General features: G+C 43.0%; 1 protein-coding gene across 1 annotated transcript; it reads right to left on the bottom strand.

Annotated features, from left to right (window-relative positions):
• Positions 1-916: 916 nt before the first annotated feature.
• Positions 917-14,430, bottom strand: ccdc92ba (coiled-coil domain containing 92Ba). Its single transcript, XM_085429993.1, has 4 exons — positions 13,614-14,430; positions 13,216-13,356; positions 8,798-8,845; positions 917-6,290 (listed from the first exon to the last, which is right to left on the bottom strand). The coding sequence occupies exons 2-4, from the start codon at positions 13,346-13,348 to the stop codon at positions 5,557-5,559; spliced, it is 915 nt and encodes a 304-aa protein (XP_085286119.1). The 5' UTR covers positions 13,349-13,356; positions 13,614-14,430; the 3' UTR covers positions 917-5,556.
• Between the last annotated feature and the right edge of the window lie 1,085 nt (positions 14,431-15,515).

The raw sequence follows: 15,515 nt of genomic DNA, 5'->3' as shown, positions 1-15,515 counted from the left end.
GTGTCACTCACACTAGCTCCTCACTTCCAGCAGCTCACTGAGATCTATCTATCCATCCATCCATCCATCCATCCATCCATCCATCCATCCATCCATCCTCTATTACTTTTCCAGGTTTGAGTCGCAAAGACAGCAGTCTAAGCAGAGAACCCTCTCACCCCAGCCACCTTTTCCAGCTCATCCGTTGAGTGACATTGAGTTGTTCCCAACCCAGTCAAGAGATATAATTGCTCCAGCGAGGTCTTGGTCTGCCCTGAGACAACCTCCCAGTAGGACATGCCCCAAACACCTCGCCTAGGAGGTAAATGGACTGGCATTAGTAAACGTTTTTCCAGTCAGTTTAAGCCCTCAGAGCTGTTTCTTACTAAAAATCTCATTCTGCGTTCACACACACATTCATGTAAGCAAATCTTTTTTTATTGTTACACACTTTTAACCTAACAATCTCACACAGTCTCAGTCCGATGATGTGTTAGGGTCAACTTGGGGTTCAGTATAAGTCCAAGGATACTTTGACATGTGAACTAGGGGAGCTAAGGGATCGGCCTTCGGGTTAGTAGACAAGCCACTCTTCCTCCTGAGCCACAGCCACTTTCTGTTCATACATAAAGTGCACAAAGTATCTGCTTTCTGCTAGGAAGACTGCCTGCTCATCCATGCAGACACAGACAATATGTTACACATAACCTGACACATGCAAAGTTGGGCTAGCCTGCATGCTTTCTGAGCATTCAGCAAAATCAACCTGAATTCAATTCTGAAAAGGATAAGCAGCAGAGACGGGTTGATGGTTTTACCACATTGTTTAGAGACAGAAACTAATCACATATTTTAATAGTAATATTTTACCGTGTAACAGACCCATTGATGCTCATTCCCACATCAAAGGAAACTATAATAATACATGAATACAAAATAATTTAATCACTTTATTGACAAAGCAAGAAGCAGACTCGACAACCTTCCAATTTATTTGGGTTATGGGTACAGTAAATCACTGTAGGAAGCAAACACAGTATATGCGGTAATCAGTCATTAGCAAATAACAACCCAGAGCAACCTCTCTCTGTTTTGCATGTTGGGTATTATTGCTAGAAACCACATAACACATCAAACGAGATGCTTCACGGTGCCCTGAAAATGCTTCTGTAAGTCGGAAAATCAACCAGGAGTCACCACAAAGACCTGGAAGAGTAAAACTGACAGAGATGCTGCTGTCATGTGACCGATATGAGGATTAGAGTCACATGAGTGTTTTGAAAGATGGAAGACGTTCTCTGCGGATGTGTGCAGATCATTACCGTTTGTTTGCATGATGTGAGATATAGTATGCTATGCTCTGAGGCAGTGAAGATTTTGTTGAAAGAAAGACATCTTCGTTAGGCGTCGCACAGTTTGTCTTTGTGCTAATTTCAGTGGTGGGCCTCTTTGGCTCATTAGCGTTTTCCCTCAAGGCAGACAAACAAGTCGTCAGTCTCTGAGTTGTAAGAACTGTAGCAAAGATGCGTACAGCAGCCAGTATTTTGATGTTACATAAAAAGCATGGATCATCTGCTGTGAAATCTATTAAACTGATGATTACAGGTGGATGGAGAGTTGAATCTACCTGGATAGGAGGTGCAGTGATTAACTCATGGAGTCTAACAGTCTAAAGCTCAGTTTTCCCTGTCAGAGAAACTGTTTTGGACAAGACAGCTTTGCACTTATATCACCGACTATCTCATAAAACTTGAGGAAGAATAGTGCACACGGTCATGCTAATGGCTTCCCAGCTAAGAGGTGAATGGAAACCCTTGTCATGTTCGCATTTCTTTGCTAAAAAACAAAACAAAAGAAAACAAAAGAAAGAAAAAGTGTACTTCACTCAGGTTGCATCCAGACCTTTTCAGGTGGCATAAGAATATGCCGATTTACTCACCGCTGCGTCACGTGCAACATATCATTGAATCCCTTAACATTTAGTGTAGCAACTCATCTCATAAAGAGTCAGTGACAAAACTTTAAAATGGAACAATCCATCGGACAGTTCAGAAAAAAAATAAAGCGAAAACACTGTGAGCTGAAAAATTACAAAGATAGAAACTCTTTTCACGCCTCAAATGTCCTTACACCAGCTGACCTCACCTACTCATAATATATAAATATACAATATATATTGCTTTATTAATAATAGTCCTACAAACATGATGCTAAGCCGCTAACCGGTGGCTTAGGAGTGAAAGAAAATCCTTACAATCAAATTCAGTCTTACAGGAAGACTCGCATCAAGCTGCGGTTACTCAGTTAGGTTATGGCTCAAGGAAAGCATTGAAGAAAAACTGTGATCTGACTTATATGCAAACCCCAACCAGAGTTGTATAAAAGGAAACCATCCGTTAAGTAAAGACTTGTAGTTTCCTTTGAGTCCGCGTGCACGTTTATTACATCACGACTCCTCTTATATATTATAAGGCAGTAGTTGCAGTGTATATGATGGTAAAGTCATAAACGGGCGCCGTTAATGCAAGCCGTAGCATAAAAGGTTGATTTCACCTGCTTGCTTCATGCTGTTTGCTCATTGTTTCACTAGGGGCCACCATATGCATGTGTTTTGATAACAGAGGGTAACAGCCACTGCATCCGTGTGCACTCACAAGGCTAGTTTGGGAATTTGTTAAATGTGTTTTTAAAAAAATGTGAAAGGAAATTCCATCAAAACAATCATCCGGCTCTTCAGTGTAAGACACATCATCAGACACATCATCAGACACATCAAGAAATCTAATTTTTTTTCCTGAGGTAAAAAAAAAGAAAAAAAGTGAAACAAAACAACACAAGACCCTCAAACACAAATATGCCGAAGAAGGCGTCGTACGTGTGTGTTTTCTGTACACAGCCCACACCTGAGTAAAGTGCACAGTCCAGTGAGTCAGAACTGATTATCACCAGCATGTGGCCTGTTTACACGCAAAGCAGGCCCTGCAAAGGAAAGGCAGCACACCACCCCAATCCATCACTTCTTAAAACATACAGACTGAAGTTTCATGTGGCTGACCGCTCCTCCTTTAGAGACAGGCACTGATAAAATATACTGTGTACCTTAAAGGAATTAAGTTAGTTATTTTCACATTGTATCTCTACCGCTATTTAAAAATGAATGACAAGTTGTGATGCTTTCTTAGTAATGTAGTGATAATATTTTGTCTTTTTCTAATGTTTTTTTAACCTGTTGGCTGAGATTGATGTAGACAAACAAAAGTCTAATGACCTTTAGTACCTTTCAGGACTTCAGATTTGCACGATTCACAGTTCAAAATAATTCTTCTTCATCTTACACTTGCCCTCATCCACTGACTGAAACAAGCTGTTGTAGCTCCTTACCCTTTAAGCCAGCCTTCTTCTGATTGGTTGCCTCTCATAAGCAGAAGGTTTGGACGATAGGTGGGTGGAGCCTGAGAGGACCACATAAGGATATCTCCTCCCTTCATCATGCAGAGGCAGTAGACTGAGCTTTTGCCTTACATACAGTACTTAAGAAATGTATTAGACCACCGCCCAGTGTAAGGTTTATGCCTCAGCTGCCCTAAGCGAACAGTATCTGTAACTAATTTTTTTTTAATGTTTCTGTAATGGTTAATATTCTGTATGCACATTTTTAATGCTAAAATATAATTATTGTCATCAATTATTACTTTCAAATCAGCTGCTGTAGAAAAAAAAAAGTATAAAAACAATATTAAAGCACATTATATTTTTTTGGTTGAGATGCCAAATTGTATTAATTTACTTGCATTCCTGAACAGAATTTTTGGTGATCTAATAAATTTGCTTAGAACTGTATTTACAACAAAAATAATTTAAAAAAAAGCATAATAGGTCCACTCTAAAACAGCGGTCCCCAACCTTTTTTGCGCCACGGATTTGTGTCCGGTTTATGTCCGACAATATTTTCACAGACCGGCCTTTAAGGTGTCGCGGATGAATACAACAAAATAAAACCTGTACAAAAAAAGACGATTTATTCATAACACACGGGAAAAGACACAGGGAAACCAAGTTAACGATAAAACGATAAAAAAAATAATGATAAAAACCGATAACAACCCTGAAAACCGGGTTAGGGTTAGCCTCGACTGTCGCGGCCCTGTACCAAACGACTCTTGGACCTGTACTGGTCTGTGGCCCGGGGGTTGGGAATCGCTGCTCTAAAGTGTATCATGATCTGGTCACTAACCAGAACAGTGAAGGCGGGCTGTGGGAAAACGCTTTGTTGTTAGTTGAAACACTGATTGGCTGCTTTGCACATGGCAACAGTTTGCCTTCAGGCTTTCTGTGATGTGGGTGACATTGTTAAACAGGTGTACTCTGACTCAAACCAGCCTTGTAGCTTTGTTGCCCAAACGTAACCAGGCTGCTGTTAGGGAGTGTTTCTCAAACAGGCATTCTGCTGGTTACAGAGAAGAGTTTAGGGCCAGATTTATTAAAAAGGGCAAAATAGCGTGCTTTACAAAAGTTGCGCTGCTTTTTGAACGGTCAATTTCAGCATCAAGTTAAAAAAAATAAGACCTGCTTTTATTCTGTGTTAAATATCGGCACAATTAAAAGTAAATTGCATTATTAAATTAATGTGCGTGCTTGATTTAAACATTCTCCTTCTTATATTTTGCACCTTGAGAAGGGAACTCCCAAAATTACATATTTAATATCAACATATCACAGGCAATCTTGTCACTGTGATCTCTTTCTGGATGCTGATCGTACTTTTTACTGTGCCGGGCAACATTTTAGTAACTCTGGCAGTTAGTGCCTGTTGAGTGAGCATGATATTCATTTTAGACACGGCCTTGATGCCAGGTAAAACTGACAGAGATATCTAAAGTCTGCTGTGAAAATGTGATTTGTACCGTGCAGTTATTTAAAGCAAGTTTCCTTAAAAATCGTTGCCTGGACTGATTACTTCTGTTTTTCAGATTACACCGGGGACTTTGATGCATGGCTATGGATTTTTTCCAAAAAGAAGTAAAAAAAACAACCCAAAAAACCCAACAACAACAACAAACTATGTATGTTTCTATTCAAAGTGAGGAATTTCCTGGGGATCAATCGTTTTTTCATGTGCCTACCACCTCAGATATATTCAGCTGTGCCGCACGCAAACACTCAGCCACCTAGGGTGATTTATGAAGGGCCTTTAAAGGTCACAGCTGCCTGGGTAACACAACTACCACAGCAGCTTCTAGTCCACTCTAAATGACTGCTACCACGGTCAAACTCAAACCAAGAAGGGGGGGCTACCATAAAATAAGGCCCCGCAGTATGCAGAGAGTATCTGACAGCAGTGTAAACAATTCCTTCTAGTTTAAAAGACTGACCTAAAGTGACACTTACTGACTTTTGCGAGTTATTTAAGGTTACTTCAAAGTTCATATTTTAAAAAGAGCGTATAGTGAGTGTGATATAATAAAATGGCTAAAACCAGTCTCAGTGTGGATTCAGTCAAGGTGCAGAACAACAGTTATCACCATTAACAGTCTGACAGATGATACAGTGGTTGAAATGCACATGTCACAGTAGTTACTAATCTGCTTGCGTCTCCGCAGCGGGAGGCGCTGCTGCTGAAGACACCAGTCTAGCAGCTTCATCTTGGGGCTCCACTGGCCCTTCCCCACCCCCTGCCCCTTCATCGTCCTCCTCTTCTTCCTTCTCCATGCCCAGTGGAGGCTGTCTTTGTGCCGCACTGTGCCTGGAGCGGGCCCTGTGCCTTCGAGGGTGGAGGAAGAGAGCAGGGTCCGGCATGGCTGTGGGCTCTGCAGGGCCCGTCACTTTCTCTGTCGGCACACACTCTCGGGAACGCTCAACTCTCGAGGAAGCCCTAGCGCTCTTACGTTTTGGTTTAACCACAGGAGAAGAAGGCGAAGCTCCTGAAAGCATCTGTGGAGAAACTGTGGAGTTATACTCAGCACCGTACTGGAGCCCCTGGTTGTTGGCCCTGGAAAGCAGGCCCTGCCTCTGCTGCATCCGCTGCTGGTGCAGTTTCTGCCTCGCAGCGTGCAGCTGGAAGGAGAGGTATGCCGCAGCCTCGGTTTGTTTCTGCAGCTCCGTGTTAAGGACGGTCGAACAGTGGCTGCGGCTTTTCAGCTCCTCCAGAAAATGGCGCTCTTTTTGCTTGAGATTGGCTCTGAGAACTCCCACCAAAGCCCCTTTCTGAGTGAGCTCCTTCCTAAGCTCTCCCAAGGCGCACTCCTTTTCTGCCAGGCGGTTTTCAACCTCCAGACTGCGAGCTTCCAAGAGCTCCTCTTCCTCCTGCAATTCTGATGCAGACCAGAAATGCAAATTATGAACATGTAGAGTTTCAGAATAAAGTTTGTTTCACATTTATGGAAACCTCTCTGGTATGCAACATACTCTCCTCTCCATCCATCAATCCATCTTCTGTTGTAGAGACACCCAGACCTCCCATGTCCCACCCATCTCAACTGTTGAGGTGCTCCCTCATAACATCATTATCCATTTTTTCCTACCACAGGGCCTCCTCCCAGTTTACCATGCCCAAAATACTTCATTTAGGAGGCGCCAAAACAGCTCCTTTAAATCTGGAGGAGCAGCATTAACTCTGAGCCACTCCTAAGTGACCGAGCTCCTCAGTCAATCTCTAAGGAGCCCAGACACCCTTCAGAGGAATCTCATTTTCTGCCGCTTGCATCAGCAATCGAATTATTTTGGTCACTACCCACAGCTGATGGCCATAACAGCGCAGATCGACCAGTAAATCGTCAGATTTGCTGTGAAGCTCAGCTGCGTCATCACCATGAAGACAGAGCTGAGCTGAGACCGGTACAGCATCCACATTACTGCAGACGCTGCACCGATCCATCTGTCAATCTCCTGCTCTCATTTCCATCCTGGGGTGGGCATCCCACCATTTTTCTTTATGTGATAAAATAATCAGAATGATTTTTTTCTGGAGAAATATAAACATTTTCTCCTGACCTAAAAAATGAAAAGATAAATATTTTCTGATTGATAAATAATCAAAATTCTCGATCAATCACTTTTTTTTGGTCAGTGGATCAAACTAATATTGTCCTCGTTTCCATTCTGATGTTTGATAATGAAGGGTCGTTTTTTGTGAGGCCGTTCGGTCCATATTATGGGAAGATCTGTGTGTTACTGTGATATTTGATATCTTTAATATGTCCTGCCCACTGCAGGCCGACTGATGCTCACATGCCGAATTTGTGGATCAGAGAAAAACAGAAGCTACAGCTTGATTCATGTGTTTCACTTCTTATCACCAAAGCAGAGCTAATGCTGCTCCATAAGCATTTATATTCTGTACAGTATGCAAAGCTTGTCCTCACAACACAGTCCCACATTTAAACAGACTGCACAGACACAGACTTTCATTCAGGCTACTACTAAACGCCTTCTCTGCCAAGGTCGTGTTTAACACAGCACACTGCTCATTGCTTTTTCTCCTTTTTGCCTCTGTAGACGAGCTTTCATCTCTTTTTATTCCAGTAAAATTCCCCACAGGGATGAGAGGCAGGTATGGGTGAAAAGCCCTGAGTCAGTGCGGTTACCTCAGGGCTTACTGAGCAGGAGAAGCTGCTGGAGGAGCAGGAGGAGCAGGGGATTATAACCACAGAGGCCGGCATTGACCCTTCTGCCCAGAGGGAAACCGACCTGAAAAATCCTAATAAGCTGCTTCATATACTGACAAAAGCTTTGAAATTGGGGGTCCAAACTGTAACATCTTGCAGCTTATGGTATCCCATTCATGTAATTTCTCTGTCCATGACAGGCCTTTTATTGGGTTTCATCTCTGTTACTCATTTATTTCTTTATTTTCTCCATTTTTCTTACAGGATCGATCCTCTGAAGGCCGACCGGCTTCTCTTTCGCCCATCACCACACCCCACCTAAACTCATACGCCTGCTATAGAACTACCTAATGTGAACTTTACGTCCATCCATACGCCTCCATGTCTGCAGCTGACTGCACTCTGCCGCCTTTCCTTTTGCCTTAATTGCCCTCCTCTCTCCCCCTTGTTACTTCTCTCCTTTCTTTTCCTCTCTTGTTTCCTACATCTCCTTCTCTCTCGCTCTTAGCAAAATCTGTAAGTGGACACCCCCACCGGGACCTCGAGGAAAAAAGGAGAGCAGAAGACGAAAAAAAGAGGATGGATCAATTTGCCGGGGTGAGGAGGAGAACACAGGGCTGTGCTGCATGATGTATCGTGAGTGGGGGGATAACCTGCCCTGGATAAAGTAGATGGGATCTAATGGCTGAGTAATGCAGCCAGGCACAACTCCTCCCCCCTGCCTCCCGCACTCTTTACAAGCACACGCACATTTATACAGCCTTTTGACTGCTCTTTCTGGAGTCTGTCTCCAATTCGCTGAGACAAAATGGTGCCTCTTTCTGCACTGAGCCACCTTCACGAGGTACGCTTTAGCCGCTGAGACAGTTTCTTCATCTTACGTGTGAAGCTGTAGCATCTTTTTACACACGTGGCTTTACCAGAGACTCCTCCCTCCTGAAGAGAGAGGCAGCGGTGGCCGACAAAGATCTGTTCCCTGGAGGATGCAAGGGTGGAAGCATGGCGAGAGACAGGGGTCATCTGGGGGTTAAAGCTGAGTATGGGGAGGGTGAGTGAAAACTAGCTCGGGGAGATGTAAACATGTGGCTGTCTTTGTGTCCTCAAAGCCAAAAAAAGATGACAAAAATCCAAGAGGCACGAACACAGTCAGGCACGGCAGAGAGAGGAGAACTAGGAAGAGCCTGTGAAGGGAGCGTATGTGAACTCAAACATACCTATTTGACTCCTGCCCGGAGGCTTCATCTTCAACTCGCTTGTCAACTCTGAAAAATGCAAGAGACACACAAAGACAGCGGGAAGAGAGAGAAATCAAAAAATCAGAGATTAAACGCAGGCGATCAGAGTCTTATTAAAGCTGTATGCTGACAGTTTGTGTTTGCTGCTGCTGGTGGTTAACATAACAGATGCTCGATGCAGTACATCCTCGGCGAGCTCATGCATAATTTATGAAACAAAATCTGAAACTTTACATCAAAGACTGAGTGCTAGAGACTGCCACAGTCTGGATCTGTAAGGACACATTTGTCATATTAGCATTTTATTTTATTATCCTTATTTTTGGGATATAGGAGTGAAATCAGCATGGTGGAAAAAGCTGCTTTTGACTGCTTTTCTGATGTATATTTTGTTTTACCAGCTATCTCTCTGCAAGTTTGATTTGGCAAATCCAACCCCAAAAGTTTTTCGTGCCACCGCCGGGGATCTTTTGCTTCTTAAACAAACGTGTAAACCACCACACTGTGGAGCCACTCTCAGTGTAATCAGAATATATTTAAATAAAAATGCAATCCCCGTGAGCTGTGCCACATTTAATAAAACATCCGATGAAGCTAAACATCCTGTCGTGCTTTGTACGAGAGAATCATTTCAACTTAAAGCCACAGCTTACAATCATATCATTAAAAGTACCTTTACATTATTTTAATAGTTCTTTTCCCCCCCCTTGTATAGCACTTGAGTGAAGATGTGCATCTCTCTGTTGTATCTGTGTCTGCTGTATGCTTTGTCTGGCTTTTATGTCTCACATTAGGCGCTCGCCTTTGAGTCCATTTCACTTGAGCCATAAAAGCAAAGCAAGCAGATTAGAGGCACTAGAAACTCAGCAGCTTTTCTGGACAATAAAACGCATCTGATCAAAAGATCAAGCCATTAATGCCTTTTTTAGGGGTATATCAGGCAGGAGCAACAGTCTCAAATAGTGGCAGTGATGTTAAAAGATGCTCAGTGTGATATGCAGCATATTTTTAGATGGATAAAATAAAGCATTTCTGATATGTTAAGATAATGTGTCAGACTGAAGTATTCAGTCGTTCAGTGATTTTTGGACTATATTTCTGCATATAAGTGAGTGCAGAGGGGCAGACTGCTGGTTGTGTCTGTCCTGTCAGTCATCTCGACGGTCATCCACAGCAGCCTGACTGCAGCAGGAAAATCTCCACATTCAGCCTTTTTCTGCACACACCACAACACAGAGAGCGGTGCTTCATTTAATTCCCCCGTGACCAGAAAAACTCTTATTCTCTTGAGATATTCGAGTTTATTTAAGTCAGAAGTTATGAGCAGTGAACTTCAGGCTTTTTTTTGATGGAAGAATTTGCAGTGTATACAGAACAGGCTGTACCATCATGTGCGTGTGGCTTGGTTATCCCTAGCCTTTCTTCTCCTCTTGCTCTCTCTGTCACACCCTCTCTCCTTCCCTCTGCAGTCAGCATACTGTAGCACACCCACCCATGCAGCTGGCATGAAGAGAGAAAGACAGATGGGGGGTGTGAGGGTGGAGGGTTGGGAGTTAAAGAAGGAAGGAAGGTAGGCGTGAAAAAGAAAAGGGGAGCTCCAGAAAGGCACACTCAGTGATTGCACCCAAATGTGAGTGACTTCGAAAGCATCTTATTTTCTAGTTATCACCCTCATTCACAGCTTCCATGAGCCTTGAAACTCCGTGAAATTCATTTAGCAGCGGGGGAGCACAGAATAAGCGTAACTCTAAGAATTATTCCTGACACAATGAAAATCAGTCACTCAGCACATTGCAATATCCAGCGTGTGCAACACTTTGTAGGTCAGTCTTATCTCCTGCAGCCTGACTGAGCGTTCAAGGCTTTTGTTTAGTCGATTCAACCTTGAACGTTGGAAAGGTATCTGGAAGGACAAATGCAACTCGTTTCTGGGATGCACAAAAAACGCATTAGACCAGACAGGAAGACCTCATTTACAAACAGTGATGCAGCTTGTAGCTCATGAAGAGAGAAGCGCCTTTATGTGCTGATTAGGAAACTCTTGGAGTTGAGAACAGTGAAAAAAAAAGAAAAAAGGCAGAACTAACGTGCACAACAACACTGTCAGCCCAACCTTGCAGTAACCTTCCACGCTTTATTAGTGAGCTGGCAGGGTACACCTCTGAGTCCTGCAAACTGCATTAGCCTATCTGTTCTTCACTGCCTCAAGTTACAAATAAAAACGTTCAGCAAAGAAAACTAACTAATCCGTGACAAGCAAATATTCAAAGACCACGGACAAAAAAAGCGACATCTCTCCTCCTTTCCTTTTCCTCGCTTGTTCAGATACATACGACTGTTTGATCTTTGCCTTAAAAAGACATTTGCATGGAAAACCTTTTAACAGCTTTTCCACTCTGGCCCGACGGCATCGTGAGAAGCTTTAAAGATGTTCAGCAGCAACAGCTGCTGAGTATTGTTTTTAGTGAGTGCAATCCCACAGAAACCTCTGAGGAATGTGGAAATTAAAGGCAACAGCAAACTGGAGTGAGGAGAGCAGGCCGATGCCACCAACTGCTGAGGAAAGATGATTTATTTGTGTACACGTACTTCTGGGGGCAGAAATGCACTGTACTGTCTTTACGCAGGTTTGGCCTCGTTTCCTTGCAGCTGACAGAAATATGACTGAAGCTCCATGTGGACCAAAAAAAAAAAACCCACTGCTATAAACAATCTGTAAGAGCCCCACATTACAGTGGGAGAGCCCACAGAAACAAAAGGAAGAGGAGGAGATGGCAAAGAGCAGGCCAGCTCTCTCTCTGTTGGTGGTGTCATTGCCACACGCAGCTGCACTGAGCAGATGTGACATGTGTGCGGGAGAAACACAAAATAATGGACCCAGCCCTTCCCCCATCCTCCTCCACCCCCTGCAATCCTCTTCGTATGGATTACTAAAGCTATAGGACCCATGGACTCATTACAAAGCACGTGTATTTCTGTGTCTGTCAATTAACTAATGTGTGTGCTGCTGGTTGTGCACTGGGGACAAAAAACTGTTCACATAACAGGATTCATGTCCCAACCAATGATGATCTATTTTAGGCTTTTAAGCTAGAATTATTATAACAGGGTTGATGGTTAGCCAGAAATAAACAAAAACATCTCCACAAGAAGGCTAATACCAGACTGTGTGTGTGTGTGTGTGTGTGTGTGTGTGTGTGTGTGTGTGTGTGTGTGTTTTCATGTGCATCTGGATGCTTGATTAAATGGAAGAAGGCACCATCCATTAGGCACCAAACAGGAAATGATGCAATCTACAGGAATTGTAGCATGACATCATCATGTAAGCATTGTCTGGCACTGAGTGGTGCTGCAGACACACATTAGAAGAACAATGAGGACACACACACACACACACACACACACACACACACACACACACACACACACACACACACACACACTGGCTTTAGCTCAGTGGATGTGTCTCCTTAAAAAAATTAAATGTTATAATTCAGTGAAATCAGGGAAATGACAGGATCAAAATATCAGAGTGTCTGATGGTTTATTGTGAGGTTAAAACCCCATTCAAAGAAGGCTGTTTTCCAAAATCTCAGTAAATCCTTTCTCTGAGGGTAAAAGGTCAATTAGATTGGTCTTAGCTGATTAATAAAGAGCTGCAGAACACCAGCAATGCCTAAAGAGGATTAGCCAAAAGGATTCTTCAATTAAATATGAACTCATAAGACCGCAAACGATTAAAAATTAAAATGTACATTACAAATGTACCTTCCAGTGTCCACTCGGTACTTTTTTTGGGAGGGGTTTTAATTTTTTTTAAACACATCTTGGACACTCAGACATTGTGTATCCTCACATCTTATATTCTATAAAGTAACAGAAGTCATTTAAAATAAACATATAGCAGAAACCCAAGAGGAAAACTGATTTAACCTCCTAGGACCTGGCTTCCACATATGTGGTCATCACATTTTGGGTTGTCTAGACCAAAATACTAAATCTTGCTCTACAAGGGCCTGATATCCACTTACGAGGACATTATACTGCCACTGTTCTGTCGAAATTTAAAACAAATGTCCTGATATGTGGATCTCATTTTTCTCAGAAGCAAAAATCATGTAAAAAAAAAAATTTAAAAAAAATAAAAATCTGGTAATCCTTTGTTTTTGCATTCATCAGGTCCCAATCAGTCCAAATAGCAAAGAGAATTTAAAAATGCATGCCATGAAAGAGTTCGGGTCTTAGGAGGTTAAAGAAGCCAGGAAGTACTCCTGCTGATTCTCTAAAGGCCATGTGGTTAAATATATTTTTAGCGTCAGTAGAAGTAGGGGGTCAGGTAGAGTTTTTTAGGGCTTTACTTTCAAAAACAGCAGCAACAGCAGCTGAGAACCCCTCACCTGTGCATCGTTTCTGCAGGGAAAGGATCTCCAGGTGAAGACCATGGAGCATGGAGAGGTGCTCCTTCCTGAGGAACACCATGCTCCTCTCCACACCCTCTATCTGCTGAGACAAACTCCTCTCATCGCCCATGGCTGAGTCTAAAGAGACGAGAGAAGGGGAGAGAATCTGCGTTTACTCCTGCCAGACACTAACTTAGAAATTCAGATTACAACCTAGGAGCTCCAGCGGCTCCACGTAACTTTGTCTTCAGTGGGAAGTGCCCGCTCGGAATTGAGGTCATGCTGGAGCTATAAATAAGGCATTGATAACCAAAAAAAAAAAAAAAAAAAAAAATCAAGCCTGACCGATAACCTCGACTTATATTTCATTAGATAATATAAGTGTCCCTGCTTACCTTAAATTGACGTTAAGTACCAAAATGTGAAGAAATGTGATTTGCTAGCGTTATAAATACGTCCTCCGGTCCGAGCATGCTGGCCTCCGGCGTCGGTCCAAATCCTGCGGGCTGCCGCATTCACCCAGACATTTTATCTGGAGCGTTTAAGTGCTTTTCAGCAGCATGTGACGCTGTTTGATCAGAGGAAGAGCAGGAGGAGGAGGCTGGATGGGTGCGTAAAAATGCAAAACGACGCATGGCACCGCGATCCGCCGACACCAAAAACAATCCCTGCTGAAACATCTGCAGGGTCGATCAGCAGCAGCAGGAACATGAAGCTGCTTTGAAAACCGACGAGCAAAGTGCGCAGTCCATTTTTTTTCTTAACGTGCGCACCTTTCCTCCGCTCCCACCAACTGAGGCGTCATCGAGCTGCTGGATGAGCAGCGAGTTGAAGACGGTGATGAAAACAAGCCATCGTGACCAGAACACGCGAGAACATCGTACGACGGGGTCAGTCCGCCAGCTGATTGGCTGAGCGGCACATCACCGCTCCGAGTCGACTCTGTGGAGCAGCGGTCCCCAACCCCCGGTCCTCGGACCGGTACCGGTCCGTGAGTCGTTTGGTACCGGGCCGCGAGAGCTGAGGCTCAGGTGTGAAATGTATAGTTTTCAGGGTTTTATCGGTTTTCAGCGTTATTTTGTTATCGTTTACTCGGTTTTCCTTGGTCTTTTCACGTGTGTTATGAATAAATTTTCTTTTTTTCGGTACCGGTACTAGTTTTATTTTGTTGAATTTATCCGCGACACCTTAAACGCCGGTCCATGAAAATATTGTCGGGCATAAACCGGTCCGTGGCGCAAAAAAGGTTGCCCGCTGCTGTGGAGGATCAAGGCGCAGCTCGTGCGTGTGAAGACGCGAAACTTTAAAGCCTCGCGTGCACGAAGCGTGTTTGCTTTGTGCACTTTAATAAAAGGATGCGCGTGATTCCAGCACCGTGGACAGCGAGACACTGCTGCAGTGGTTCTCAACATGAGGGCTGGGGACCTCATTTGGACCTTTTGGGAGTCGTTTACAGGACAAGGAATGCAAGGTTAATAGTAATAACAGGAGCACTTGAGAATAAGGGCTATGCTAACTTTGATCTTTTATGCTCATGCCAGCATTGTTAATATGGAAATCTAGTGTAGTATATAAATCTTTTGTGTCATTATGAAGTCATATAATTTTGTATTGAAAAAGTAAACTTTAAATTTTACTTTCAAACAAAGAAAGTGCTTATGCCCCCCAGTGATTATTGTATTGCTCTAAAGTTTTGGAGAGGACCTAACCTTTAACCAGCGGCAGATCTAGAAAATTGTACATGGGGGGCAAAGTAGGGGGAAGAGGTCTAGGCACAGTGGCACAAATAAACGGTTAGATTTCTATAAGCTGGGAAAAACTTGACTTATTACTCAATATGGCTTCTTAACTTTTTTTTTTTCAATATGAACTTTGACCTTGGGCTCTCACAGTGAAGGCCAAGGTCAAATGCTTAGCCAACCTAGCTACTCATGTCCACCAAGCGCTAGTATATTCTGAAGTTTGAAGACTATTCAGAAAAAATTGTGGGTAATATAGATTTTTTTTTTTAGAAATTTTCACAAGTGGCATGACCTTGAACAGATTTTCACCAAAATTAAATCAGCCCCGGTATCTACCGTCACAAAAATTTAACACAAACTCAAAAACTGTGGATGCCAGAGTGCTAACAAAGAGACAGACAAACACATAGATCCAATTACATACTCCCTCCTTCAGGCGAGAGAATAAAAAACAAAAACTCGACTGTCACTCCCCCTCAGCCTCCTGGTAGATGCACATATAGCCTAAATTTGAAAATCGTAGCTGATCATCAGAAAAGTTGATTTTTCTGATTT

The sequence above is a fragment of the Copadichromis virginalis genome, linkage group LG14 (assembly GCF_057382275.1).
Source record: "Copadichromis virginalis isolate Kocher_CV1m ecotype Utaka linkage group LG14, C_Virginalis_male_GT1.1, whole genome shotgun sequence".
NCBI classification, from domain to species: domain Eukaryota; kingdom Metazoa; phylum Chordata; class Actinopteri; order Cichliformes; family Cichlidae; genus Copadichromis; species Copadichromis virginalis.
This window is presented reverse-complemented; position numbering and strand designations above follow the sequence as displayed.

Excerpts from the sequence above, each read along its gene's own strand:
- ccdc92ba (XM_085429993.1), bottom strand. The coding sequence starts at position 13,348 with ATGGGCGATGAGAGGAGTTTGTCTCAGCAGATAGAGGGTGTGGAGAGG. Across the intron at positions 8,846-13,215 it reads CCTGCAGAAACGATGCACAG|AGTTGACAAGCGAGTTGAAG; the intron begins GTGAGGGGTTCT and ends TGCATTTTTCAG. Across the intron at positions 6,291-8,797 it reads TCCGGGCAGGAGTCAAATAG|AATTGCAGGAGGAAGAGGAG; the intron begins GTATGTTTGAGT and ends GGTCTGCATCAG.